The sequence below is a fragment of the Syzygium oleosum genome, unplaced genomic scaffold (genome assembly GCF_021117445.2).
Source record: "Syzygium oleosum isolate NSW1041296 unplaced genomic scaffold, Sole_v2.1 Sole_v2.15, whole genome shotgun sequence".
Taxonomy (NCBI): Eukaryota; Viridiplantae; Streptophyta; class Magnoliopsida; order Myrtales; family Myrtaceae; genus Syzygium; species Syzygium oleosum.
Genome location: NW_026607499.1, coordinates 4,102,645 through 4,130,525, shown reverse-complemented (window position 1 = coordinate 4,130,525; position 27,881 = coordinate 4,102,645). Strand labels below are relative to the sequence as shown.

General features: G+C 44.9%; 5 protein-coding genes across 6 annotated transcripts; 3 read left to right on the top strand and 2 right to left on the bottom strand.

Annotated features, from left to right (window-relative positions):
* Nucleotides 1-737: 737 nt before the first annotated feature.
* On the top strand, nt 738-4,703 carry LOC115689265 (RGG repeats nuclear RNA binding protein A). The gene is made up of 7 exons (XM_030615267.2): nt 738-1,135; nt 1,844-2,162; nt 2,366-2,431; nt 2,534-2,666; nt 3,809-3,967; nt 4,055-4,111; nt 4,297-4,703. The coding sequence occupies exons 1-7, from the start codon at nt 961-963 to the stop codon at nt 4,474-4,476; spliced, it is 1,089 nt and encodes a 362-aa protein (XP_030471127.1). The 5' UTR covers nt 738-960; the 3' UTR covers nt 4,477-4,703.
* Nucleotides 4,704-7,209: 2,506 nt separating this feature from the next.
* On the top strand, nt 7,210-11,702 carry LOC130134430 (RGG repeats nuclear RNA binding protein A-like). Its single transcript, XM_030615268.2, has 7 exons — nt 7,210-7,646; nt 8,860-9,175; nt 9,391-9,456; nt 9,565-9,697; nt 10,820-10,978; nt 11,068-11,124; nt 11,289-11,702. Exons 1-7 carry the CDS (start codon nt 7,469-7,471, stop codon nt 11,466-11,468), a joined length of 1,089 nt encoding a protein of 362 aa, XP_030471128.1. The 5' UTR covers nt 7,210-7,468; the 3' UTR covers nt 11,469-11,702.
* A 1,226-nt stretch (nt 11,703-12,928) lies between these two features.
* Nucleotides 12,929-16,511, bottom strand: LOC115689243 (GTP-binding protein YPTM2). The gene is made up of 8 exons (XM_056318538.1): nt 16,310-16,511; nt 15,021-15,093; nt 14,430-14,477; nt 14,291-14,338; nt 13,889-13,960; nt 13,635-13,790; nt 13,456-13,559; nt 12,929-13,300 (listed from the first exon to the last, which is right to left on the bottom strand). The coding sequence occupies exons 1-8, from the start codon at nt 16,321-16,323 to the stop codon at nt 13,204-13,206; spliced, it is 612 nt and encodes a 203-aa protein (XP_056174513.1). The 5' UTR covers nt 16,324-16,511; the 3' UTR covers nt 12,929-13,203.
* Nucleotides 16,512-19,426: 2,915 nt separating this feature from the next.
* LOC115689239 (monooxygenase 3-like) lies at nt 19,427-22,276 on the bottom strand. Of its 2 annotated transcripts, XM_030615232.2 has the most exons (6): nt 21,956-22,276; nt 21,675-21,821; nt 21,051-21,116; nt 20,781-20,943; nt 20,363-20,591; nt 19,427-20,137 (listed from the first exon to the last, which is right to left on the bottom strand). In XM_030615232.2, exons 1-6 carry the CDS (start codon nt 22,204-22,206, stop codon nt 19,632-19,634), a joined length of 1,362 nt encoding a protein of 453 aa, XP_030471092.2. In that variant the 5' UTR covers nt 22,207-22,276; the 3' UTR covers nt 19,427-19,631. The 2 variants fall into 2 exon arrangements, with proteins under 2 accessions (XP_030471092.2, XP_030471093.1); XM_030615233.2 differs by lacking the exon at nt 21,956-22,276 and having other exon boundaries at nt 21,051-21,124; nt 21,675-21,817.
* A 1,915-nt stretch (nt 22,277-24,191) lies between these two features.
* LOC115689232 (protein ECERIFERUM 26) lies at nt 24,192-26,143 on the top strand. Its single transcript, XM_030615226.2, has 2 exons — nt 24,192-24,711; nt 25,428-26,143. Exons 1-2 carry the CDS (start codon nt 24,238-24,240, stop codon nt 26,052-26,054), a joined length of 1,101 nt encoding a protein of 366 aa, XP_030471086.2. The 5' UTR covers nt 24,192-24,237; the 3' UTR covers nt 26,055-26,143.
* The last annotated feature ends 1,738 nt before the right edge of the window (nt 26,144-27,881 follow it).

Sequence of the window (27,881 nt, the reverse complement as noted above, 5' to 3'; positions counted from 1 at the left end):
TTCCGGTTCACAAATAATATTTAATATTGGTCTCATTGGAACTGGTCCGGTCCGATTCACGATCCCAAGACTAGCCGGTCCAGTCCCCGGTCCTAGAAACTGGGAATCGGTCCTCCCGGTCTGGTTCCCGGTACTCAGTTTGGACCGGACCGGGAACCGCTCACCCCTAACTACGGCACACAGATCCGTACTCTCGACGGTAACCTTCTTAAATCGTTAAGCGCCGTGATTTGAATCCAAATCCGAGCCAAGAATGGACGCACCGATGCACGCATGTGAAGACTAAGGAGGAAAATGGATCGAACAAGTGACTTGAAGATCATTTTGTCGATGAGGTAAAAAAATGTAATTTAAATTTCAAAAAAAAAAATCGCAAAAAAAATTGGCGTGCGAACTTACGTGTCCAAATTCCGCAATGTGTTGCGGAAGTTTCGGGTGCTGCAAGCTAAGAAAAACAGATAGCATTTTCGTTGAGCGAAAGTGCGAAGGACTCTGCAGGCAAGCCCTTGTAACTTGTGAACCACCGTTCGGAAGAGATAAAATTCGGCGTCACTCGGTCCTCGGTCCGACCAATCAGAAGAGCGCGCCCATCTCCTTACGGTGAACCCGCCCGCGCCCCCACACTCCCCCTCCTAGGGCATTTATAAGGCGCGATCCTTCTGCTGCGTTATCGTCTTCCTCTGCTGCCGCCACCCCTAGGGTTTACAGTCGTGCTCACTCCACCATCTCCACCATTTCTCCCCTTCCCTTCCCTTCCCTTCCTCCCTCTCTCTCTCTCTCTCTCTCTCTCTCGAGCATCGGCTTCGGTCCATCCCCTGAGCTCGAGCAAAGCTCCGCCATGGCTCGGGGCACGCTCTAGGGGGTCTCGCGGTTCGTTCTCGGTCGCGCGGCGGTGCTCGAGGTGTCCCTTTTTTGCTCCGTGGCTCTTTGAGAGTGGGGGACAGAGAGAGAGAGAGAGAGATGGCGACCATGAACCCTTTCGATATCCTCGGCGACGACGACAACGAGGACCCCAGCCTGCTCGTCGCCGCCGCCAAGCCGGCCGAGAAGCCGAAGAAGGCCCCGGCCCAGGCCGCGCCGCCGTCGAAGCCGGCCGCCAAGCTGCCCTCCAAGCCGCTCCCCCCTACCCAAGCTGGTGAGTGTGCTCCGCTGCGGTCTGTTCCGGTTCTTATGCGTTTGATTTGTTGCTCTCTTGGTGGTGTGGAATCTCGTGGAGAAGTATGAGACATTGAAATGAAGAGAGCGTGTGTTTAGATAGTGATTCGAGAAGATGTTCCAGCAAGTGAGAAATTTGAGGAAATTTGGAATGATCCTCTTGTGATTTTCTGGTAAACATGGTTTGACTCTTTGAGCGAGAAAGCTGGAGTTGCAAGTTCGTTTCGGGTAAATTTCTGTTGTATGTGTTATTGTTTAGCTTCAATGTGTTGGCTTGTAAGGATTACGCTTGGCGGTCATTCTGGTAATGGGGATTTTCTTGCCTTTTAAGCTGTAGCTGCAATTACTAATCTAGGCACTGCGATTTTCTTTGATTTACCTGAAGAAATTAAATGTTTGCTGAGTACCTTCAGTTGAAATTGCTGACTGTCAAAGCTAGAGTATGAGCTTCTTGTGCTAGTGCGGATCAGTTTTTGACCGGCCGTTTGATGTTGCATTTGGGCGAGATTGAAGAACTAAAATAAAGCTTACAAAACTCTTCTTCTTTTGTTTTTCCACTCAGTTTTGTGCTTCGAATACCATTTACTTGTAAACCTGTCTTTTCCTTTTCCTGACTTAAGTCAGTGATAGTTTTTCCCGAAAACTATATTTGGAAATTAACCAGCCATATGATGATATCCTGTAACAGTGAGGGAAGCAAAGAGTGACGCTGGTCGTGGTTATGGCCGTGGCCGTGGAGGTGGAGTTGGTCGTGGTTATGGTCGTGGCCGTGGAGGCGGTCGTGGCTATGACCAAGATTCAGGGAACAATGAGGGACCAGCTGGCGGCAATAATGACTTTTCTGGGGGTTATAGAGCCTCGGAGGAAGGTGATTCTGGAAAACCATCTGAAAGGGGTAGTCGAGGTTTTTTCCGTGGAGGTCGCCCTGGTGGTTATAACAACGGAGAAGCTGGTGAGGGAGAGCGTCCAAGAAGAGTATTTGAACGCCGCAGTGGCACTGGACGGGGGTTGGTATCGTAGACAAGAATGTTACATTTTGGCAATCTTACTCTCTCTCTCCGTCTCTCTCTCTCTCTCTCTCACAAACTCACGCACACACACACAAGAAGTTATGTGCCCTCACATATTATGCACACATACATGCAAATGGACAATGCACATACGTGCCCAAAGTTTTGCTATGGATGCTGATCCAAAATAATTGCTTCAGAAACGAGACCAAACGAGATGGAGCTGGTCGTGGAAACTGGGGAACTCCTACTGATGAAGTTGCTCCGTAAGCACCTTTTTTGCTAAACTTTGATATCTAACTATTATTGATTTTTTTCCTTTGGGCGAATCTTTTGATCAATCAATATTGTTATTTTGCGACTCTCAGAGAGACTGAAGAACCTGTCATTGAAGTCGAGAAAAATGTGGGATCTGAGAAGCAGTTGGCTGCTGAGGATGGTGCAGATGCTAGCAAGGAGAATGCTGTGAATGAACCAGAAGAAAAAGAGCCTGAAGATAAGGTAAATCTATCGTGTGCTCATGGATCTTCTTTACGGACTAGTAGTCCTCTTCTGGGCTGCACCCTGTATTCTGTGACTATCATGGTCCACCCCTTTTTTTATGATCACGTTATCTTAAGTAGTTTTCATTAGCTGTTTCTACTTTCTAGACTATGCTCAATCTGTGGAGAGAAGCTCGACTTGGCCAAAAGCGTATTTTATTCATTTGGGGTTGGTTGATTGTTTGACTTTGTTTTGCGGAGTGTTTCTATCTGTATATTGAGACTACGTGAAAATGCATAGAAAGCTGAAAGTTACATGGCTGAAAAGCTCAAGAGCGGCAATTATTACGGCAATAGTGGAAGGAACCTCTGTTATATTCGCATTATTAGAAAAATCTGGGGCAATAGTGTACCACCTGAATAAGGGAACTTCTTCTCTAGGCTTAACTTCCCTTAGTTTCTCTCCACTTCCACCCAGTCAATCATAGTATTGATCTTAGCTGCGGCTACTTTTCTAAGAAGCAGAATTGTTGCAAGCGCTCCGACTACCTCCCATGCAGCTGCAGCTTGTATTTTTCTTTTCTTCTCTGATGGTCATGAATAAGCAAAAATTTCTGGATGATTCTGGTGATGGATGATCCGGAACAGTTTATGGCTTTCCATCTTTCTTTTCTCTCGTCCTAAGATGAAAATATATGCTGGCGTGCCAAAAGAACTCCTGGCATGCACTTCGAAGAGGAATTCTTCGTATCCTTGGTGATTAATACTGTTGGAAATAAGTTGTTTGAGATGTTTAGAATTGCAATATCCCGCAGTGCTTTTGCAGAGGATTGAAAAATAGTGTTTGCTATTCCTGTATACGAGTCTATCTACCGATCTTCCTTGGGAAAATTGACATGGTTTCTTTCATAAGCTGTAGGGAATGTGTGCTTAGCTTTTGGGAAGGAGGACAGGAAGCAGCATTTGTTGCTTTGTTGGTCGAAGTAACATTATTGGCCAGATGGACTGAAAAAAAGATTGTTTATTCAAGTTTTGATGGAAAAAAGTTTTATCCCTGTCTATCTTTCTGACCAGCCACCCTTTGGATTCGCGTTATAAGATCGCTGTTGACAGCCTTAAATGTTACGAACTATTTGACATGTATTTTTCCAATTTATTTAGGAGATGACATTAGAAGAGTATGAAAAGGTGCTTGAAGAGAAGAGGAAGGCATTGCTTGCACTGAAGACTGAGGAGAGGAAAGTAGAGTTAGACAAAGATTTGAAGTCCATGCAACAACTTTCTAACAAGAAGGAAAACAATGACATCTTTATCAAGCTGGTGAGAATGATTGCTAGTTGTTTCTGTTTTCATTTTTTCATTAGTAGTTGCTGAGAAACATCATACTAACCAAGCATTTTTTTGTAGGGATCTGAGAAGGACAAACGCAAAGAGGCTGCTGAGAAAGAAGAGAAAGCCAAGAAGGTTGGCTTGTCTGTTATCTTTTTCCTTAATAAGTTTAGAGATTTGAGTTTACTTCATGTTTTTAGATAGCTAATTGAAGATACCTCCTTTTCATGTATTCTTGTCTCCACATAAGAATTGAATGTTATATGTGCTTTGCTTCATCATTGGTGTCTCCTCATATGCATGCATTCTTTTGTGTGTAGTCTGTCAGCATAAATGAGTTTCTGAAGCCTGCTGAAGGGGAGAGATTCTACAACCCGGGTGGTCGCGGGCGAGGCCGCGGCCGTGTTTCCAGAGGTGGTTATGTTGGTGGCTATGCTAGAGATGTCTCTGCTCCTTCGATCGAGGATCGTGGCCAGTTCCCCTCCCTTGGTGGGAAATGAGGCTTTACCACCGCATACTTCAGGCTGAGATACTTCATGCTTGAAGTCGGGACCTCCCAGAATGGTCGGGTATTAACGGGATTGATATTCTTCCTGTAATAGAAACCTCTGATGTTATTTGTCTTTTTGAGTGTAAAAATTTTAGTTTCTCCATGGATTTACTTTGGTTTTCTTTTGACTCGAATCAGTTTTGATTGTGTTAGGTGAGAATGAATTTAGTCTCTGAAGTCTCTTGTTTCTTTCAAGTCGATTTATATTATTGTCTCGATACATGTGATCACGAAGGTAATGATACCTGCTCCGTTGCTCCACATCCTGCTTCATCCTGTTTGGTCATTACTGAATCTGTGATGGCAGGGGTGTGTATGGGCATCACAACTCACAAGGTAACCTTTTAGGGCGGAGATTTTTTGATGATTTGCTTGAGCATTTCGATTTCCTTAAGGTGATTGTCCTTTCTCAATTGCCAAGATGTTACGCAATCTACAGGATTAGACTCTGAGTGACAGAGAAGCGGAAGCCACTAATTAAGTGGGTGCTACGAGTAATGATGAGCATGTCCACAGTCTCTTCTAAATCCGAGTGGTTCTACGGATGAAGGCTGTCATCGAGCTGAGTTTTAGTGATTTGTTATCTTGTCAAGGATCCATGAAACAGACATGGCTGTTTCCGACGTGTGACACCGGTCTCTGCAGCTGGTTCTTGCCACTGCCCCCCGAAATTGGGTGTCTGTAGACATGATCACATTGAAAATGAACGAGATTAGAGTGACGGCGATGGCCATGTCCGCATCATATCTGCAAGAAAGTAGGAATTTGCCGCTTCGGGAGCAATGCCCCTCGACACTTACCATCACAGTCACGGTCACTGGCCATGGCCTTGGTGCGGCACTAGCATTATTTGTGGCTGGCGTGCTAAGAACACGCGCAGCGGAGCCGCCATTGCTTACGCCCTTCTCCGGAGGAGCTTGGGTGAGGAATAGTGCTTTCGCTGACCGAATTTGCTCGAAGAATGTTTAGGTCCTGACTCGAGGACGTGATCCCTAGTGTGCCCAGGGTGTTCCTAACCGGAAGATTTGGAATATATACTTGACGGGCTCGCTTCGAAATGGCAAAATGCCGGGGAACTACTGCTCTCACGTGGGGGATGGAACCGCGCCTAGACACGAGGACATCGCCATGCCCGAAGCCGACTGTTGACGTCGCGCGCTGCCTTGAACTAGCGAACGGGAAGGAAAACGAGCAATGTCGCCGTCGATCTTGTGGGTCCCACGCGTAGTACACGTCGTCAAAGGCAGCGATCGGGTTGTCCTTGTCCATTTCGTGGTGGTCAGCGTGGTGATCGGGTGAAATGAGTGATTTATGTGTGCCACAAAGGTTGTGGGTTGGCGTGCCCATTACGGGCCCCAGAAAGCACAACTTGGAGAGGACCTCCGTAATATGACAATACGACCTTGACCTTGTGATCTATTTAACAATAAATTATGAGTAATGTTCAATATAGTCCTTTCGTTTGTTTAAATAATAAATTATTCGTTATTTTGATGTCGCGAATTATTATATGCCGAGTTTGATTTTGTAAAAATGGTGAGTCATTAGTGAGTCAATATATTCATCATTTTATTCATTTACTTTATACAAGAAAAAAAAATTAGGTGCTAATATGTCCATCTACTTTAGACAAGAACAGCACATTGTGCTTCGATTAGATGGCAAGGGAACTTTTTGACCCTTGTGGCCTTTCGGTTCAAGCCTTATCGGAAGTACAGGAGAAGCTAAAATCCCGAATGCACAAAACTAATGTGGAGGAACACGCCCTTTCGTGTATCCCGATAGGCAGATTAATCGAGGCGCGCGAAATTTTGCATGGACACCACCTAATCACCAAACCTTATATGCATTGTGTCGAGCATGTTCCTTCTCATTCTTCCAAAAAACTAATTCATCGTCGAAATGTATTATATCCTTAAGGTTCCGTTTGTTTCACGAATAATATATAATTTGGAAACATTTTTCAAAAAAATGATCATTTATATCGTATAATGGGAAACTATTTCATCATCATTGCCAATAATTTTTGTCCAAACATTTTTGTGGACGATGAAAATATTTTTCGTTCATTCATTTTTGTAAGAGATATAAACGATCATTTTTAGGAAAATATTTTCCAAACCGTTCGATTTTCCGCGAAATAAATGGAGCCTAGCGTTTTGCCGTAATTGAAAGTGTTGTAGTATATTATACTTCAAAGTTTCTTTTCGGATGAATAAATCGATTTTATTTACTTGTATCAATAATTTAAGGGATTGTGATATAAATGGTCTCTAAATTTTGGCCCAATGTGCAATGTGGTCATTGAACTTTTAATTTGTTCAATGTGCTTCATGGTCTCACTTCTCTACTGCACTCTAATTTAGGGATCACATTAAACAAATTAAAAATTTAGAGATAAAATTACACATCGCACTAAAAGTTTAAATACCATTTGTGTCATTTTTCCATTAATTTAACGAAACCTTGCCCTCTTGTCGTTTAGCCCATCCAATTTCATAGCTAGACTGCAATAGAGAAGTGAGGTTGGTACGAAAAGTATGCAAATCGGGCGTCCGCCAGATCGTTCATCTCGTCCGACCGTAAATCCAAAAGCGCGCAACGCTTCCTCCGGAGTGAACCCGTCCGTACCGGAACACAACCCAATAGGGCTTTTATAAGCGACGGGGGTTTGCCCCGTGGGTTATCTTCTTCCTCTGCCGCAATTCGCTAGGGTTTTCTCAGGTCACTCTCAAGCTACCTCACCATTGCTCTCCCTCTCTGTCTATCCCTCTCTTCCGACAAGAGCGCCGGCTTCGATCCGCCCGGAGCTTCGCATGGCTCGCAGCAGCACGCTCTAGGGGGTTTCGTGGTTGCTCTCGATTGCGCTGGTGTCGGAGGTCGTCGTCGTCGTCTTCTTCTTGTCTCGAGAGACAGAGGTGAGAGCTCTCTGAGTGAGAGAGATGGCAACCACGAACCCTTTCGATATCCTCGGGGACGACGACAATGAGGACCCCACCCAGCTCGTCGCTGCGGCCAAGCCGGTCGAGAAGCCGAAGAAGGCTCCGGCGCAGGCCGCCCCGCCGCCGAAGCCCGCCGCCGCGCTGCCTTCCAAGCCGCTCGCCCCCCCTGCTCAAGCTGGTGAGTGGGTCTTTGGGCGGCGAGCTCCGTCTTTCTTTTCTTAGCATCGATTTAGTTGTTTTAGTGCCGTGGAATCTTGAAAGTTAATATCTTGCTGCTCGCTTGAGGAAGAAAAGAAATTCGTTGTTTCGCCGTAAATATGGTGTGATGAAATGCGTGGAGCTTTTTAATTAGATGGTGATTGGAGAGGATGTTCGCGCAAATGAGAAATATAAGGAGAAATGGAAGAACCCTTTTGAAATTCTCTGGTAAACGTGGTCTTACTCTTTGAGCGAGGAACCTGGACTGCAAGTTCATTTCGGTGAATTTGGGTGGGTTCGGCATGTGTAGTTGTTTAGCTGCAATGTATGGCTTGCGAGGGCTGCACTTGGTGATTTGTCTAATGAAAGTGGTTTTCTTGCTTCTTTTTTTTTTTTTTTATGTTTTTGCATTAGTTGCAATTAATAATTTAGGAGCTGATTTTTTTCGTTGATTCACCGGAAGAATGATTTGGTAGCTGAATCTGTTGGATTTGTGGTTGTATTCCTGTGTCAAATCCCGATGAAGTGTTGGGATTTTCAAAGAAAGATTTTCTTTGGTTGGATCAAATATGGCCGAAAGTTTACCGAGTACCTTAAGCTGAATGTTGTCTGTCATCGCTAAAGTTAACACCGTTTTGTATTAAGACACATCAGTTTTGACCACCTGTTGGGTGTCACACGACACTTGGAATTTTCATTCATTGCAGCCTCTTATTATCCTCCCGTTTATTCTCAACATAGAGGTCTCTGAATTGCTCGTATCTCTTGCTCGTTGTGCGGTTATGAATTTTGCGAACGAGTTTTGGTTTTCTTAATTTGATTCTATCTTAATTACAAAAAATAGGGGGAAAAGGAAGGTAAGCAACGAAGTGTAATTTTATTCTTGCAGATCTAAGAACTTTTTTTTTTTTGCAGCAAGTTAAAAATCTAGTTTCATCGTATTTCGTGATCATATTCTCAATTGAACCTGCTGGGGGCAGTTTTGTGCTTTAAATGCCATTTACTCAAGTTAATACTTAATTTATTCTTGATGCCTAACTTTGCTCTTACCTGGGGTAGTAAAGAGCATTGGAATTTTTTTGGCTCAAACCTTTTCCTACTGTGAAACCTGTCTTTCCTTCTTTATGCAATGCAAATTATTTCCGAAAGCTATCATTGGTAATTGACCTACTATATGTTGTCTTCTATGCTAGTGAGGGAAGCAAGGAGTGATACTGGGCGTGGCCGTGGCCGTGGAGGCGGTCGTGGTTATGGCCGTGGCCGTGGAGGCGGTCGAGGATATGACCAAGAGTCAGGGAGCAGCGAGGCTGCAGCTGGCAGCAATGATGGTTTTTCTGGGGGTTATAAAGCCTCAGAGGAAGGAGATTCTTACAAACCATCTGAAAGGCGTGGTGGCCCTCGGGGTCCTTTCCGTGGAGGAGGTCGCCGTGGCGGTTTTAACAATGGAGAGGCTGGTGAAGGGGAGCGTCCAAGAAGAGTATTTGAACGCCGCAGTGGCACTGGACGAGGGTCGGTATTGTAAACCAAGAATGTTGCATTTTGGCTTCTAGTTACTCTCTCTCCCGTGTGCGTGCGCACACAAGTGCATGTTTCCAATGCTACCAAGAAATTGATCTCACACTCGATACTTGCCCTACCACATTATGCACACATACATGCAAAAGACAACCCACATGCACTGTCAATGTTTTGCTATTGATGTTGCTCCAAATTAATTGCATCAGAAACGAGTTTAAACGAGATGGAGCTGGTCGTGGAAACTGGGGAACTCCTACTGATGAAATTGCTCCGTAAGCATTTTTATTTTGTTAACCTTTAATATCTTGCTATTATTGATTTTTTTTTTCACCACTGGTGATTCTTTAAATTCATCGAGACTTTTATTTTGCTGTGCTCAGGGAGACTGAAGAACCAGTCATTGAAGTTGAGAAAAATGTGGGATCTGAGAAGCCATTGGTTGATGAGGAGGGTGCAGATGCTAGCAAGGATAATCCTGTGAATGAACCAGAGGAAAAAGAGCCTGAAGATAAGGTAAATTTATCTTGTGGTCTTGGGTATTCTTTATGGATTAATAGTCCTCTTCTTGGCTGTACCTTTTATTATGTGGCCCAATGAAAATCCAACCCTTTTCCTATGATGCCTTATCTCAGGTGTTTCGGTAAAACTGTTTCTAGTTTCTAGAACATACTCAAAACCGTTGATCGAAGCTTAATACTGCCAAATGCACATTTTATTCATTACGATGGATTGGGTGTTTGACTTTGTTGTGCGGAATGTTTCTATCTATATTTCGAGAATACTTGAGATTGCATAGAAAGCTGAATGTTGCATGGCTAGAAAGCTCAAGAATGGCAATCATTGGGGCAATAGCGGAAAATCTCTTTGTTATATTCACTTTTTGGAAAAAAGCTAGGGTAATAGTGGCACCTGATAAGGGAACTACTTCTCTAGATTTGACTTCCCTTAGTTTCTCCACTTCCACCCGGTCAATTGAAGCACTAATCGTAGCTGCTACTTTTTTAAGTGGCTAAATTGTTGGCAGTTCTCTGACTACCTACCATGGGGCTTGTATTATTCTTTTTTTTTCTCTGATGCCATGGAGCTTGTATTTTCTTTTTTTTTTTTTTTTTCTGTTGGAATATAGGTCATTGAGATGTTTAGAACTGCAAGATTGCCCAGTGCTTTGGTCGAGGATTGAAGAGTGTTTGCTGTTACTTTATACGAGTCCATCAACCAATTTGCCTAAGGAAAATTGACAAGATTTCTCGAGAATTGTAGCCAATGTTTGCTTAGCTAGTGGGAAGGTCGATGGGAAGTATTTATGTGACCAGTGTTTCAAGATCGTCATTTAGAGGCTTTGATGACAAGATTTTTATTGAAATTTGTAGCCGTTGTTTGCTTAGCTAGTGGGAAGGTGGTTAGGAAGTATCTGCGTGACCAGCCATCTTTTGGACCAGTGTTTCAAGCTCGTCATTGACAGGCTTTGATGACAAGATTTCTCGGAAATTGTAGCCAATGTTTTCTTAGCTAGTAAGAAGGTGGATAGGAAGTATCTGTGTGACCAGCCACCTTTTGGACCAGTGTTTCAAGATCGTCATTAACAGGCTTTGATGTTTTGACCTATTTGACATCTATCTGTCCAATTTATTGTAGGAGATGACATTAGAAGAGTATGAAAAGGTCCTTGAAGAGAAGAGGAAGGGATTGCTTGCATTGAAGGCTGAGGAAAGGAAAGTGGAGGTGGACAAAGAGTTGAAGTCCATGCAACAACTCTCTAGCAAGAAGGAGAACATTGACATCTTTATCAAGCTGGTAAGAGTTAAGAATTGCTAGTTGATTCTGTTTTATATTTTCATTATTGCTTGCTGAGAAACGTCCATACTAAGCAAGCATTTTTGTAGGGATCCGAGAAGGACAAACGCAAAGAGGCTGCCGAGAAAGAAGAGAAAGCCAAGAAGGTTTTTCGTTGAGTTTTGGAGATTTGAGTCTACTTGACGTTCTTAGTTGTCTAATTGATACCATCTTTTCATAAATACATCTCTCCACATAAGAATTGAATTGTATACGTGCTTGTGCTTCCTCATTGGTGTCTCCTCATGTGCATGTGTTCTTTTTTGTGTAGTCTGTCAGCATAAATGAGTTTCTGAAGCCTGCTGAAGGGGAGAGACACTATAACCCTGGTGGTCGTGGTCGAGGCCGCGGACGTGGTTCCAGAGGTGGTTTCGGTGGTGGCTATGCTAGAGATGTAGCTGCCCCTTCAATTGAGGATCCTGGCCAGTTCCCCTCCCTCGGTGGGAAATAAGGTTTTACCACTGCATACTTCAAGCTGAGTGTTGCTTCATGCTCGAAGTTGTTGTGACCTTCCAGGACAATCGGGTATTAACGGGAATGACATTTTTCCTGTAATAGAAACCTTTGATGTTATTTGTCCTTTTTGAGTGTAAATTTTAGTTTCCCCATGGATTTACTCCGCTTTTCATTTGACTCACGTCAGTTTTGTTTGTGTTAGAAGAGAATGCAATTAAGTCTTTCTAAACCCTCTTGTTTCTTTCAAGTTAAATTGTTTTTTCTAATTTATTTGTTTTGTCATAATACATGCGATCATGAAGGAAGTGATACACGCTCCATCGATTCATATCCTGTTTCATCACTGATTGCAGATTAGCCATTGTTTTATCGTCATCTGTGGTGCTGGTGGATGATGTTCTTTTCAAGTTTTGACTCAATTAATTTCTTATGCTTTATCTGCTATGTTTCTTCAAGCCGATGTCTTTCGATTGGTTTTCACTGTCTACTCAAGTTTAATCAAGTTAAGTTTGTACTGCTTTATCAGAACTCAAGTTATAATCTCATCTTAATTTTCGAGCATATAAATCACACATGGGTGGTCGCTCTTTAGAGGTCTGGTAGCACGAAAGACGTGTATGAACAGCTTTTAAGTTACAAATCTAGGGTTGAAGTTTGATGATCTGCTTGAGCATTTCTACTCTACTGTAGTAAGATGGTTGTCTTTTCTCAATTGCCAAGCTGATCGTCGCCGGTGCTGACGAATGATGATAAAGGGTTTAGAATCTAGGAGACGAAACATGAGGGGTAACGGAGAAGATACTCAATGCCGCTTACTAGAGTTGTTCTTGAGCCGCTAATTAAGTAGATGCCGTGAGTAGGATGAACATGTCGACAGTCGTTCTATTCCTAGGCATTCTCTTGCTTTAAGACCCTCTACGTAAGTACCGTCATCTTCCGAGCTTTCAGGCCTCGTAATATCTTTTCAAGAGCCATCATACGAGATGGCTGTTTCCACCACCAGACACCAGCATGTGGCTGGTGCTTGCCATGGCCATCGGAAGGCATCTGCATTGCCGCCACACCGTTTCCGCTCTCGAGTGTCTCGGCACCAACACCAATGATGTTTGCCTCTCGTAGCCGTCAATGCAATGGGAGTTTCTTGAAAAGAATTTATTTGACTTTTGTAGTTCCTGCTCTTTCCTAACCTAAGATGAAAGTGTGAAAAGCGTTTTTCATTAGGTTTGGTATGCGCCCTTATCAACACCGTGATTTGCGTTGCACCGCTAGACACTAAGCTAACGAGGCGCACTTCATTAATGCGTCTACAACTTTTAAGCGGCATCCAAAATTCGACTGATGCACGCATTTAATATTTATGGCTCCACAAAGAGCATGAAATCGAAGAACCTTCAAATTAACTGACAAAGACAGCTCCTCATCGCCACTATAGAGATTGTAGTAGGCATGTCACACTGGTCATAATAGTAATAATGGATTATGAAACTGATAAAGAGAGATCAACGAGGCAAATACTGCTATTCACCAACATTCCTAATTTGTACAGACGTTTCAGAATCAAATACATGAGAAAGAATGGAAAACGCAACAAAGTACCGGAATAACCATGAAATGCATATCTTAATGAACTGTCTTCACAGCAGAGCACCACTTCAAAGATACTAGGTTTACATGCTATAGCCAAAGAGAACAGATTTTGACATCACAAGCTTGCCGAGGAAACTTCGACTTCAAGAAGAACAGCAGCCGGCCTTTTGGTTGACAGGTTGTCCTCGAATATTCACTGTCGGAGGTCTAGCATTGTTCATTGCAGGCTGGCTCGCCATCCTGCAGATATGGAAAATATGAATGGTCAGTTCTGCAGCAATTCAGAAATTCAAGTTGCATTCAGATTTTCACAACAGTAAAAGAACGTTGAATAAACGAGCTACTACAAAAGATTAACTAGTTCTGTTAACAAGTATGAGAACTACATAGCACACCTATTCTTGATTGCAGCAGCCATGGCCATAAAAGCCTGCTCGACATTGGTGGCATCCTTGGCACTTGTCTCCATGAACGGGATCCCAATCTCATCCGCAAATGCCTACACAATCACTTTCAGCTACTAAGTCGACCTAAGTCAGCATGAAGAGAATGCACAACAACTCAACAGTTTTACCTTGGCTGTTTCAGTCGACACAACCTTTTGTGCCGTCAGGTCACATTTGTTTCCAACCAGAAGCTTGTTCACGTTTTCACTAGCATATCGATCGATTTCACTTAACCACTGCTTGACATTGTTGAAGCTCTCCTGGTCTGTGACGTCATATACAACCTGCAACGCGTCATTAACATATTAGTAAGAAGTCATGCAAGAGGTAAATCAAGAACATAACATTTCAATATTTAATGTAAGAGGAGTTTGGGACTCACGATAATGCCATGGGCACCACGATAGTAGCTGCTGGTGATAGTTCTGAAACGTTCCTGTCCAGCTGTATCCCACTGAATCCAGAGAAAGAATGGACAGAAAAGTTAAAACAATAACAAGCAACTTAAAGAGGGTTATACTATATATAATTTCCCATATAAACAAACACGCAAGTTATTCTTCACTGAAGGTTATAGAATATCTAATGGCCAATTTGGGTTTAAAAAAAATCTGGATATTACGTGGACCTGGTGATTTTTCTAGCAAATAGCAGTCACTTGCCCACAGGAAAACAAGTTTTCTAGTTCCAATTCTCATTATGGAAATTTTAACTATCATCGAGGGAACCGCGTTAAAATCAGATTAAGAAAGTACAAAGAACAAGAGATCAGACAAAAACATACAATCTGTAGTTTAATTGTCTTCCCATCTTGTTCCACCGTGCGGATTTTCTGCATAATCATACAAGTGAAGGAAAAGTTAGGACTGCACACATAAATACCAAAATAAACAGACTTAATCATTAGATATTCGGTGGCTTACAAAATCGACGCCGATGGTACTAATGTAGCTCTCCAGATATGAGTCATCCTGGTTGGGATAAAAAAGATGTTAATTTCAACAGCAATGAGGCTCTGGAATGACGAAGATTAAACCACATAGACGAGCATGCAACTTTTGGTATATCCATGTGATGACATTCAAAATTTTTAACACGTCATCTAGACTTGATGAGGCTCTGGCATGACAAGATTAAACTACATAGACGAGCATGCAACTTTCGGTATATCCATGTGATGACATTCAAATTTCAAGTATATCATCTGGACTTGATATGATCAACAATCATATTTAGATGGTTTGGAAAAGTTCCGAATCTTAGAGAACAGGGATTAAATTTGTAAGGAAAAAAATAACTTATCAGAAGCTTATACAAGCAACTGACAATTTCTTGTATGCATGGTGAAATCCTCAAAACGTTGTGCTCAAATGAATATATCCAGACAGCCTATATGCTAGAATCATATGGTCAATTTGGTGAACCAGACAAAATGTATAAATGTGCCTCCAACAAGTATGCTAAACATGAGGAAGGGGAGGAGACATACAAACAAATAAGGTTAATGAACTTACAGCAAACCTCAGAAGGAGACATGATTTACCAACACCAGAGTCCCCAATGAGCAAAAGCTTAAATAGGTAGTCGCTGCACATGACATCATGGAACAGTTAGAGCTTTTGAGAGTGGTAGTTTGGATTTAGAGCATGTCATTGCACAAGGAAAAGATAATACTTTCATGAGGAGGCATGATATCAATAAGCTAAACCCAACATGCACTCTTAGTATACTTAAACATGTTCAATTTCAACAAAGCTAATCAGGCCTCATAGCCATCTCCGCCATTGATTAACAAGCAAATCACAAAATGTCAGGGAAAGGAAACAAGTAAGTTACTATCAGATACAATTGACGTGCCCATGACATGCTGAATTTCATAAATCCTCGAGGATACCGACATTATTATTGATAAATTCAACTTACATTCACGGAAAACAGGGGAGAAAAAATGGAATTAAAGAAGCCCTTTTTTACAAAGTAGGACATGTAAAAGCAAGGATAGAATCGATCTTGATTGCGGACATTCATTAAATCAACCTTTCCACTTGCTCAGTCTCCTATTGGAAAAAAAATTTAAGTTTAGACTAAATATCCAAGTGCTTCAATAGCTGAAAGTTTTAATCACAAGTAAGAATCCACACAACCATCGAGGAACCTGTACGTGAAAAAAGACACCACTTCTCTATGACATGGGGTAACAGCCTCATAGGTCCCCTCTACAGGATTTATATTTCCCCCGGGGGAATTCATTAATGCATCCCACATATCATCTCCATTAAGCAACAGCATCCGATGAAGACCGTGCACCACAATCCAATTCCTAAACGAAAACTTGGAAAAAATATTGCCACAGAACGGATAACATACGATCCTACGGCACATAATTCACAAGCAGCAACACCAAAATAAACATTAAAAGAAAAAAATCAACTTTAAAGTATAACCCAGAACTCGCGAACGGATCTGAACCCAAAAAACTCGCCCGGATCTCAATCACAGCCCTCTCAGAACCAAAACTCCCCGAGAGCACCACGCGAAAGACCATCCGAGCAAACCTACGCCCTAATTAACCCCTCGATACACGCGGGAAGCGCGACCGCGCACCCCGCTTCGCAAACGCACGGAGAGCAGCCCGGAGAATCGAACAGATCCGGCAGAAATCGAGCCGCGGAGCGCGAAATCGCGGCGCGCGGCGCGATTCGCGACCCCAGGGGCACGATCGAGGGCTTTCCTCGAGTTAAATAGGGGGGGGGGGGGGGGAGAGACGACGACGACGAAGGAGGAGGAGAACGGAGGGACTCACTATTCGGGATTCATGGCTCCAAGATGCCGAGATCAGGGAATCGGTCCGGGGGGGGGGGGGCGGCGAGCGCTCGGGAGAGGCGGGCGGAGGCCGTCGTCCGGCGAGTGCTTGGCCGGTGTTTCGGGATCGTCGCCGGCGAGATAGAGAGAGAAAGAGAAGAGAGAGAGAGAGTCCTGATGGAGAAGAAAGGTGCGGGGGTAGAGAGAGAGAGAGAGGAGGGGTGGGGGGCGTGATTTTTTTAAAGGACCCAAATTCTCCGCGACTACGGTGTCGTTGCTGTTTTTTCTTCCTCTCTCCTTATTGGCTAAATAAATAAATAAATATTTATTTATTTATTTTTGATCCTCCCTTTTTTCTTTTTTTTTTGGGTGGGGTCGGAATATATTTATTTTTAATCGAGTGCAATTAATTCAAATGCGGCTGGGGGGATGGATGGGGGACGGCGGCGAATGGGAAATCGACACGCGTATTTTCGACGCGATCGGGGCTGTTGTCATGGGGCTCTCCTGGATATTATTGTGGCCGCGTGCATTCTTCCGGAATCGGAAGAGTTCGTCCATTCAGCTCCCGGACCCGGACCCGGACACCGACCCGGACCCGGATCCGGATCCGATTTCTCGATTTTTTCTCTCCCCCTTATTTAATTTTTTTTTTATGGGGAGGAAAAAACGACATGACGTGATACTTTTTTTCGAAACATGTAATAGCGTTATTAGAACATGGGGATATGAATTTATTTGCGACCGAATTGATACGAGCTATGATCGGACGAGGGAACTTCACCGGGTTGATCGCCGTTACGTTTTTATCATTATCGTTAATTCACTTATTTGAATTCTCATCGTGGAGTCGACTGTCTAGCGGGAGGAAGAAGATTTCTTAACAATCTCCTATCGTTCTCTTTAAAAATTTATTTGGCGTTCTAGATTCGCGATTCTCTCGAGAGTAGCCCCGATGAATATCGTAAGAGCTTGTGGACCGGAAACGCTATATTCCCTTGGAGGAGTTTGATTTTCTGGCCACACTAGACCATTCGTATACGTTCTTCAACTTGTTATTTCTTCTGATTTTCGAACTTTGTTTTTGCAATTTTCTGACCGCATAATATTTTCGATTCTAGTGAGAAAGTAAGGAATTTTTTTCCCTTCTTTTTTTTTTGCTTTTCAGAAATCATAAACAAAGCAAAACTTCCCGTGAAAAGCTATTAAAGATGCTATCCTAATCGTTAGGACACAACAAAAATTCGAATGAATTTTTATTTTAATTTTCGGGGGGTGAATCTTATAATTCATGTACTAGTGATTGGCAATCCTGTCGTATCTGATTGATGTCTGGGCGACTGATTAGAGCAAAGAAGAAGAAGAAGGTGTTGGAAAAGGAAAAGGAAAGGCCAGTTGTCGTCGTCCATGTCTTCGTCGGTGCTTCGTGCTCGAACCCGAACGTGTCGGCCACCCCATCCGCATCCCACACGCGATCCGAGAAGCTCTCTCAAGCTGTCTTCTTCTTTTTCTTCGTCACAATCAGCGATTTTTAGTCTTTCTCTGGGGCGATTGCATTATAATTTCAAACAAAGATACTAAACCGACAAAATCGAAATAATTAGAATTGAATTAGCAATCCGGATAATAGATTTAGGACTGATTTAGATAATTTTTCCTATCTTCTTCAATTATCGCTGTGATTAAACCACATATTTAATGCAAAATCCGTGCAATTAAGCTTGTGTGGGACTTAGGCCCCGTTTGGTTCAGCATTTAGAATGCTCATTTGGGCTCTAAAGTCCCTTGGCCAAATGCAAATGATGTTTGGCAATTTTTTTTACCCATTTTGGGGAAATGCAATTCATCCTCAATTTGGTATGGAGCCACGGCGGCCAAATGCTCACCTACTGCAGAAATCCCATCGGCTCCACGCATCGGAACAGTATTTTTTTTTTTCCTTTTTCTGTTTTTTTCTTTTCCTTTTCCTTTCTTTTTTTTCCTTCTTCCTCCTCGGCCCACCCATGGCCGAGTGGGAGGTCGCCGCGTCGGCGAGGGCGGCCCTCGCTGCCATGGGCGAGGGCGGCCTCGCCCGCTTGGCGAGGCCACCCTCGCCCTGGGCTAGGGAGAGTCATTGCCCGCCGCGTCTGGCGAGGGCCACCTCGCCCAGGCGCGGCGAGGGCGAGGGTTGCCTTATCCCGACACTTTACATTCATCTTCCCTGCACTCAGGTCCGGCGTGGCCCTGCCCATCGCGATCACGCCTCCCAGAGGGCTAGCGACCCCGGCGACCACCGCCGGAATGGAATGAATGGCATGAGGGTCGGCGTGACCCCGACGACCGCCGCTTGGGGTCGCCTGACTCGGCATCGCTAGAGGTCGCGCAACCCATGTGACGCCCGAGGTCCCATGACCTCAGGCGGCGGTTGCCAAGGTCGTGCGACCCTAGGCGGTGGTGGCTTGCAACCCGCGACTGATCTGAGTCGGCGACGGCGGCGGTGGCTGGCGGTTTAGCTCCACCGAGCCTTTTTTAAAAAAAAAAAAATTAGCAAAAGTCCTTTAGCCAAAGTTGATTTTAAAAAATACTTACCAAACACTACTTACATTTCAAAAAACCCTTTAGCTCAAAGGTATTTCCATTCTCCCAAATGCATTCCCCCAAAGTCGAACCAAACGGGCACTTGTTGGGAATCTGGCTTGACTTACGGCACCGATTCACGTTTTAAAGAAATGGAGGGGGGCGCTTTACTTGTATTACAACCTCTTTCGCATGTCACTTTTGTGCCACGATGCCGTGGTATCTTTGTTCGACTTTGAGCATCATGTCAATTGACCTTCTCAGTTACTTTTCCGTGTTCTTACCGACGGAGCAGCTGTGCTAAACAAGAATTTCAGCCCGAGGATGCTTCCGGAGGCGCGAAATCTCGGTTCTTTTCGCATCGTAGCTGATATGGTTTCTGAGTTCGGTAAAATGCCCGATGCCGACTCGACACCCCCCAATAGATTCTGTAACAAGAAGCTCAGAAATCCATATGTGCCTGAACTAAAATAGAGGAAATCCCAGCAATCTCAACTCGCGAGCCGCAAGCTCTCTCTTGCAAGGACAAATGACATTCTCAATGACAGCTCGAGAATCAGACTGGAGTGGGAACTTTCCTCTGTACATTTGATTTGTCCATGATATGCAGGTACATCAACATGTAAAAAACATACAGTGTTATTACATAAGTTGTTCCCAAAACGAGCCAGAACGTCCGCGATCACTTGAAAATAGAGTGCAACTCCGAGGATGGCTCCTGAAAGCGGCTTGCCGGGAATAGCATGAGCAGCGTTCCCCTCTTTTTTCTATAAAGGCTCACAAGCAAAATTTGTGTGTTCCAGCATAGGTCCAATCCTAAGCAGCTTAGGTATGACCACATTGTTCCGAACAGAACAAACAACTGGGTTTTCCCACTGCAGAAGCGAACCGACCAGGTTCGCCCGTACTGTTAAAGGGAAGATACGGGGCCACCTCTCGCTCTCGTACGATTTTAGTGCGCCTTCAACTGATCCATTCCCAGAATTGACTGCATTCGCGAGTTTTCTAGCCAGAACGACCGCATCCTCCAGAGCACAGCATGCGCCTTGCCCTAGATTCGGTGTCATCGGGTGCCATGCATCCCCTACCAGCACGACGCTACCGGATGAAGCAGAAGGGCTTACCGTAGGCCACAACCACCGATCAACCAGCGGAGTCCGAATGATTGTGTCACCTGGAGTACGATCTATGATGTCCAATAGCTCTGAAGGCCAGTTTCGAACTAGTTCTCGTGATTGATTCTTCAATATGGATGGATCAGTGATCTTCGGACCTGTAATAAGACATGCTTCACATTTATTTCTTATTCTTCCGTTCATTTATCAGTACATAGAGAGATGCATTCCAGGGGAGCCTATTCTATTATGCTAGCTCTTAGGGATAAGCAGGACTTGTGCCAAACTATGCATGGAATTCTCAAAGAAAGAGATGGAGCCAACATTTTCAGCTCGATTTATACATGTCTAGTTGTTCGAGCACAATTAGGAGCAAGATTGACCTGGAGAAGGGCTGTTGAAGCAGACAAACCAGTAAACTTTAGTTGGAGAAACAGGGACATATCCGGCACGCGACCCTCTACCGTAGACGTAAGTCACCCGTGGTTCATAGGGTTGACCATCAGGATAAAATCCTAGACCACGGAAAGCACAATAGCCAACATACTTAGGCTCGGAGAAGCCCATCCATTTGGCTACTGGAGATCGAACACCATCACAACCAATCACAATCTGTCGATTGAGAGGCAAGTGATTAAGAAGGTCATAGGCCTTTTATTGCAGCCATATGAAAGCTGTAACATGTGAGAAAGAAAAGATGCAATGCCCTTTATCAAGACTAATCTTTTCGTCCCAGATCCTAAAATTTGCATACCTACAATGTTCAGTTGAGCGATCAAATGAAAGGGTAAGACTATTGACCTTTGCAGATATACGAGTCCCATCCACAAGTTCCAACAGAGTTTCTCCATTTTCACTTCTGCCAATCTTTGCTAGCTTCGATGAAAATCGGATAGCCCCAGGTGGTAGCTGATCAGCAAAAGTCTCCAGAAGTATTCTCCTCTCGACTGCACGGACCTCTTGGCTGCGCCATGTCAATTCATGGAAAAGTACCTAAAGTTAGTCGATGAAAGACCATAAATGAAATGCAGAAAAAACATGAAGATCTTGAATTTCTCTCAGCTGCTGTACCTGTCATCCTCATCCTTGAACCTAAACGACTGCAGCTCCCTCCCATCTTCTGATTTTACTACCATCCTGCACGGTTGGTACAATGAATAAGGTTAGAAAAGAGTAAGAATCATCAGCAGCCATTCCTTTGAGATGAATTCTGAATTTCAATAATTTAACAGCCGTTCTCTAAAAGTTGTTCAGCCTTTCAAACATCTCTGTATGAAGGTCGCTAGACAAACTTGAGAATAAATAGTTTCGGTCATCAACCTTACTAGCCGAACTATATGCTGGGTCTATTGAGAAGACTCGACAATGCACGATCCCACTATTGCGTTCTTGACTTGAATATCTAGTATCTAAATCTAACTCAACCCCAAGTTCATCAATTTTTTTGAAAATTCCTGCCCCGGTGAGCTCACTACCAGACTCCAACACAAGAACTATGCACACCAAGCGTGCTGTATCAGAAGTGGCGGCAACCCAAAAACTAAACTTGAACATCTGGCAGCCTAAGAACCGATATATCAACAATCGACCAAAGGGCTATCCATATAACGCACTCACTGCAATGTGTAGGAAGTTCATCAATTTACCAAACACTAGGAGATAACAGTGCTCGTGGCTTGTTTACAGAAAACGCACCCTTGGATTTCAATAAACTGAGTCCGAAGATCACTCCCGACCCCAATCGCATCCAGCACTCGCCACCCATTCTTGAACAGAGTGAGCGAGGTCCCACCAGTCCTGAGCGACTCCGCCTGCTCAAGCACCAGGGACTTGACTCCAAGCCTGCGGGAATTCCAAAATTCAGACGTCAACACGCAACGTCATCAGCAAAACCAAAAAGTGCACCCGAAGGTCCAAAGTCCTATCGACGATGAAACCGATGTGACCGAGATGGAAGGAGCAGAAATTTGAATCACCTGTGGAGCGACAGCGAGGTGGCCAGGCCCGCGATGCCGGCTCCGACGATGACGACGTCCTCCTTCGAAACGCCGGCCTCGGCCCTGACGGAGAGCGCGCGGGGAAGTCCGTTCACGTCCCCGCCGCGAAGTCGGAACGCGCGCCGCCCCCGCGGAAACGCGTCGGTTGGCGACGAGCGGGAGAAAGAAGGAGGAGCCGACGCGGCGGAGCTCGAGCTCCAGCGAACGGAGCACGGAGAGACCGAAGCCATGGCGGTTCCGTCGGTGCTTGCAGCGATGAAGTAACCGATGGAGTGACGGCATTGGTGGTGCTCCGTCCGCCATGCAAGCAACGAGTGGTGGGAAGTTACTTTGAAATTTCCCCCCGGGAAGATACCGTGCCGTACAAACTGGGGCCATTTGGGCCTTGGCCCAGAATGCCAGTTGGGCCCGTGCCCGAACCCGGGAAAGCCCATTCGATTCTCGACCCGGCCCGGCCCGGTCAATTTTGCAAAGGGAAGACATTAGAGGGGATCTTTTGCTGCCATGGCCCCCCGAACACTGGAAAATTACACATTACCCCCTCGGATTCCGGCGCCCGTCGAGCCACGAAAATCGGTAGTTTCGGAGCGTCAATCGCAACTTCTCAAAGTTTTGCTTTCGCAAGTGTTCTCGTTACGAAATAGCCCCGGAATTCGGGAGAGTCACACGTAACTTTGCGGCCGGACCGAAGTAAGAGAAGGTCCCGAGCACGGCGAGCAGTAGTCCCGATATTGAATGATGAAATTTCGTACCTTCGGCAGGTGAAGTCATAAATTGGGATCGTGCCGTATACCCATCTAATCAGAGCAAATTGGTCTCGCCAGCTCTCGAGAGTTTGACACCACGAGCGGCGAGCTGTTGATCGTACGGTGCAATAGTCAGGCAATGTCCATCGGCACTCGGAGGAACACTGCGAGTTTTCTCAACTGCCAGCCGTTTGCTTTTAGAAGGGAAGCGAGCTGGCGCATTCATGTTTTCAGCAAATCTTGCTCAGACCACGCCCGTGATGTCTAGCTTTAGATTAGATTCTGCCCACCCCCGATCCATCACTGTCTCAAAATGGTCTCTGTTCCTTCTCGATTTAGTTGGTTTGGTGGAGTTTACGCCGGGGTCAAACGAGAGCGTAGGAACTAGGAATTCAAAGGGATCATTACCTAACATTCTTTGCAGAGCAACTCTGGTTGGTGCTGCCCTTGGGGTTCCTCGCATCTTGATCTGAGACCCGCGACTTGTTCGGTCCGTATGTGGATATAGGGAACGATTCGGTTCGCGTATATCCACATCGGTTCGCGAAAATTAATTACGAAGCGCGCGTGGGGGACTCGAACAGTCAAACTAAGGGGCTTCGTCGCTCTGTGCTTTGATGTTGCACAAGCTTGACTTACAATCGTCAAGCAAAGAAGACAGCCTGATGAGTACACACTTGGTATTTCTTCATTTTGCAATTGGGAGGAAAACGCAACGACAGATACGTAGTTGGGCCAAAACTGCAGTCTCCAGTGCGCAAAGTATTGGGGGTAGATGCTGCGGTTGGGAAAAGTTCAGTACCTTTTGCAATCCCCAGGACAAATTACTTGGCTAAAATGGGCCAATCAATACTTATGTTCCCACAGAATGATTCTTCATTTGTAATGTCCTAGGCTGCTAGCTCTAGCATCGAATTTCAGTGCGCATTTCGGCCGCGTTATATCGTTTCTCAAGTCGTGCATCACAGTACGAGTCTCTTTTGCGATCCATGGAATGATGAGGATTTACATGATCGGAATTGGAAAAGTGTTTTGAGCTACAACCTTTTTCGCTGGATTTAACATCTCATTCTCTCGGGTAAGGTCCGTGCTGGAGGCGGCACGGACGTTCGACCTTTCGCTGGATTTTCTTTGCCTTGGAAAGGAAAGTGAAAGTGATGTGATGAGGAAAAAGAAGGATTAGCTCCAATCTGACGACCAAATCATGTACAAGATGCTGTTCAGTTCCATTTCTAAAGTCTCCTTTTAGTGCTGTTAGGTGTAGCAGCATACCAAATGGCAATCCCCCTTACAAGAAACGTATAATTTAACCCCACTGCTCTTCTAAAGTCAATCCTCACTCGACACCTCAAATCGGTGACCATGTCCCACGGACCCATGATTGACACAGGGCAAACAGTCTCCTTTAATGTTCTCAGATCAACTGTTTTCCAAAACATATTCAATAATGCGACTTCTATTTGTGACTATAAATAGCCCACACAAACCATTAGGCACTGTCCCAATTTACCAAAGATGACAACAACTGATGGCACGACCACGGGGTCTTCCAGAGTCCAATATGAGACCATCCAGAGCGTCACTGCCTTAAAGGTGACCGAGCCGCGCCTGACCCAGTCCATCTTGGCCACCGACCCCGCCGGCACCGGGATTTTCCAGAAATGCTTCAACGTGATTCTGTACTATAGAGCGAGGGTGGAGGGCGAGACCGGCTGGGCCTTCGCGGGGTGGATCAAGGAGTCGATGGGAAGAGCTTTAACCGAGCAGCCGCTCCTCTGTGGGCGGCTACGGAGAGGCGAGGGCGGCAGTGGAGGAGAGCTGGAGATCGTGTCAAACGACAGCGGTGCCAGGATCATCGAGGCCAAGATTGGGTTGACCCTGGATGAGTTTCTTGGCTCTGGGAGGAGGGCAGATGGTGAGGCTGAGCTAGTGCATTGGAAGGACATCGATATGCAAAATCCTCAGTTCTGTCCACTCTTTTACATCCAGGTAAAATTCTATAGTCATGGTGTTAAATATGTCTTGAATTTTATGAACTCGGTCCGGTTCATCACCCGATCCGACATATTTTTTGTGCGACCCAAGAGTGGAGAAAAAATTGAGATTTAGTTCGTGACGCGAAAGGTTGGGCCGATAGGCCCAACCCGGAGCAATCGAACAAATCTCTATGGCGGTTCGCCCAAGCTGGAGCAAGCGAACAAACGTCTCGGGGGGTTCGGGGGCTACGCTCTCGAGGAAATTTTTTGGGGAGCCCTATTTATACTGCGGTTAGGTTTTTTCATTGATTAAGAGAGATTTTCGTTTTGGGAGAAATTAGTGAGCCGTGAGGTTTTGTTAAGTCGTTTTTTCGACTTCTGAAAACTGTACTCTCTTTGATTATAGTGGAATCTTGTTTTGCCTCGCCCGTGAACGTAGATCACCTTGTGATCGAACCACGTAAATCCTCGTATTATGTATTTATTTTTCCGCGTTTGTTTCGAACACATAGTTTAGGGTCCATGCGATATATAAATACTATCGACTGGTTCGGTCTCCAAAACTCATCCTAGACACGAATTGCAGTCGCACGGGTCTCGTGTAACGATCTGATTTCGCTGTCCTAGACACTTAAATTAGTGAAGGAGGAGAAGAGAGTTGATTAGAACTATATTGGCAGATGACGGTCATGATTTTTCCCCCCCCTCATTTTGTTCGTGGTTTTCCAGGTGACAAACTTTCTGTGCGGTGGGTATTCAATTGGGATAAGCTGTAGCCTATTGTTGGCAGACCCAATCTCTACAATAAATCTCATCAAGAGATGGGCCACCATCCATAATGACCTCAATTTAATTCCTGGAGACAATGCACCCAATAAACCCATTTTCTATCTGTCAAACATCAAACGCACCGGCTCCCCATCAACCTCGCTCGCCCCAAGTCCTAGCCCAAAGACTGTCCAAACATTGGTCTTCAAAGCCGACGCCATCGATGCGAAGGCTGGCGGCAGCAAACTGAGCGAGGCGCTCGCGCTGCTATGCGCCGAGGAGGCGGAGAAGAAGCTGAAGCACAAGATGGGGTCGAAATTTGCATTGCTGGTGAAAGAAGAATCAGGGAATGTCAAGGCGGAGAGCGTTGAGAAAAGCAGAGCTGTTCAGGTCAAGAGTGAGATGGCCATAAGTGAAGTGACTCTGGAGAGTTTGGGCTTGAGTGGTGTAGCGTTCAGGAGAGGAAACGAGCCTGCTCTGGTCTCACATTGGGTGGCGTCTCCTGATGGGTTTGTGATGGTGGCGCCATGCACCGACGGCGACGGTGTGCCTGGATTTAATGTCTTTGTCACAATTCCTAGAGAGTAAATCACCTTTATCATGAGTTGCACCTGTTTGCCATTTTGGCTTCTGTATTGATTATCTTACATATTGTCTTGTCTTTTAGCCTTCTTGAATTCGATGACCACCTTTTCCTTTTTCGGCTTAAAATTCAATAATCACTCAAATCGATCAAGCCCGTCCATTTTCCGCGTCAAAACTCGACCTCAAGTGCGAGCTCATTCAAACTTCAAACTAGATGCCTGCGTTGCTTCGCAAACACATCAAAGAACCGAAACTTTAGACAGTTTTAGTATTCGCAATATACAATCGAACGGAATAGCTCATCTCGAGCTTGTTGATTATCTCTAAAGCTCAAATGTTCAATGAGCTTGAGCAGACAGAGTCCACTCCTCCTTTTTTATTCAGACCTTGACACCCTCAAGCAGCTGTTTCTTGCTCTTCTCTCTTTCGCCAACGACTGATCCACAGTTTTATCCAACAAACCAACTGCGTTTGAGTAAGAAGCCTCATTAGCCCAGAAACGAACCAAGTAGACCCAGTTGCTTCACGGCACACCATGGTGTAGTTCGCACGTTGTGGTGAAAGAATGGCCAATGAGAGGAGATATCTTCTTGCGTTGTGTTGGACAGTATAATGGCTAATGAGGCTCTTAAGAGTGAAGCTTGCCAGAAAACAAAAACTAATGGATTGCAGCTGCTGTTTATCTTATCTTGTACACGTTGGAGTGACAACTAGCGCCAACCCAAGTTCATATCAGAGTCACCCGTGAGATCTGCCTCTTCTCTGCGAAGACTCCTTTACTTCACCATCAACACCAAGGGTGCTGTTGCATGAAGAAACGTGTGCATATATTTCTGAAAGGGAAAATGATATTAGAAGAGGCATAACTTTCATCGATATTCTATTTAGTGCCAAATTGAAGAAAAAATGATAACTTCAGTGCCTCCGGTGATAAATTCCTGCCAAACGTCCTACATGTCTTTTTTAAAAGAAAAAGAAAATTCACTTAGATATTTTATAAGAAAAGGAAAGTTCACGTCGCCTACATCTTTGGTCAATCAAGTCTATGCAGACCATGGAAACACACCATGTCGTAGTCCAAGGTGCCGAACGAGCCATCATCCATGGCCGTCGTAGCTGTTGCATGACCGATGAGGCGGGTCGACCTCCCTTTGCGTCGTTGTCCGTGGCTGCTCCATGACCAACGAGGCGGGTCATCCTCCCTTTGCCTTCTTTGTGGTAGATTAGTTCCGGTCGACCAGATCTACAGTCATGGCGACGGAGCCGACCAAATTTGGACAAGCGGCTCGCGTGGAGAAAACGGGCAAAGACTTGGCGATTCTTCTTCGAGTGGCCTTTTGGCACAATTGTATCAATGAGTCTCCTCACCGTGATAAGGCTGGTCAACGAGCCATTAGATTTTGGGACGTGCGGAATTTTCTATGTTCAGTAATAATTTTTAGGATATAACGTTAAGTTAAAGTTGCCAACAAATAAGTCGAGGGGTCGACTAGCCTCGCTTGAGGCGGCCTCAGGCGGTGGTCACCTGGGTCACACGACCCAGGCCTCGCCTGTGGTCACGAGGTCGCGCGACTTCAGACAAGGCTGAACCGGCATTTACAAAGTGTAGTTTTTTTTTTCGAACAAAACTCAAGCCGCAGTTGTTTATCGACGTGTTTTTAAATCACACTTCACCAAACACTACGTGTATTTATTTCGGGAAAAGATATTTCGACCAAAGTAATTTGCGTTTTTCTAATGGCTTTCCCCAAAATCGAACCAAACGCACCCGAAGCATGGGCTTGGATTAGCCGCACCGAGAGGTTGGCAAAACAGTGCTCGTCAGACCGG

Coding starts and splice junctions, on each gene's coding strand:
- LOC115689265 (XM_030615267.2), top strand. CDS start 961: ATGGCGACCATGAACCCTTTCGATATCCTCGGCGACGACGACAACGAG. Junction 2,667..3,808: donor AAAAAGAGCCTGAAGATAAG/GTAAATCTATCG, acceptor CAATTTATTTAG/GAGATGACATTAGAAGAGTA. Junction 3,968..4,054: donor ATGACATCTTTATCAAGCTG/GTGAGAATGATT, acceptor ATTTTTTTGTAG/GGATCTGAGAAGGACAAACG.
- LOC130134430 (XM_030615268.2), top strand. CDS start 7,469: ATGGCAACCACGAACCCTTTCGATATCCTCGGGGACGACGACAATGAG. Junction 9,176..9,390: donor CGCAGTGGCACTGGACGAGG/GTCGGTATTGTA, acceptor TAATTGCATCAG/AAACGAGTTTAAACGAGATG. Junction 11,125..11,288: donor AAGAAGAGAAAGCCAAGAAG/GTTTTTCGTTGA, acceptor TTTTTTGTGTAG/TCTGTCAGCATAAATGAGTT.
- LOC115689243 (XM_056318538.1), bottom strand. Junction 13,791..13,888: donor GTGGTGCCCATGGCATTATC/GTGAGTCCCAAA, acceptor GACGCGTTGCAG/GTTGTATATGACGTCACAGA. Junction 13,301..13,455: donor GCTGCTGCAATCAAGAATAG/GTGTGCTATGTA, acceptor CCATATCTGCAG/GATGGCGAGCCAGCCTGCAA.
- LOC115689239 (XM_030615232.2), bottom strand. CDS start 22,206: ATGGCTTCGGTCTCTCCGTGCTCCGTTCGCTGGAGCTCGAGCTCCGCC. Junction 21,117..21,674: donor CAGTTTATTGAAATCCAAGG/GTGCGTTTTCTG, acceptor CCAACCGTGCAG/GATGGTAGTAAAATCAGAAG. Junction 20,592..20,780: donor GGACTCGTATATCTGCAAAG/GTCAATAGTCTT, acceptor CTCAATCGACAG/ATTGTGATTGGTTGTGATGG.
- LOC115689232 (XM_030615226.2), top strand. CDS start 24,238: ATGACAACAACTGATGGCACGACCACGGGGTCTTCCAGAGTCCAATAT. Junction 24,712..25,427: donor GTCCACTCTTTTACATCCAG/GTAAAATTCTAT, acceptor GTGGTTTTCCAG/GTGACAAACTTTCTGTGCGG.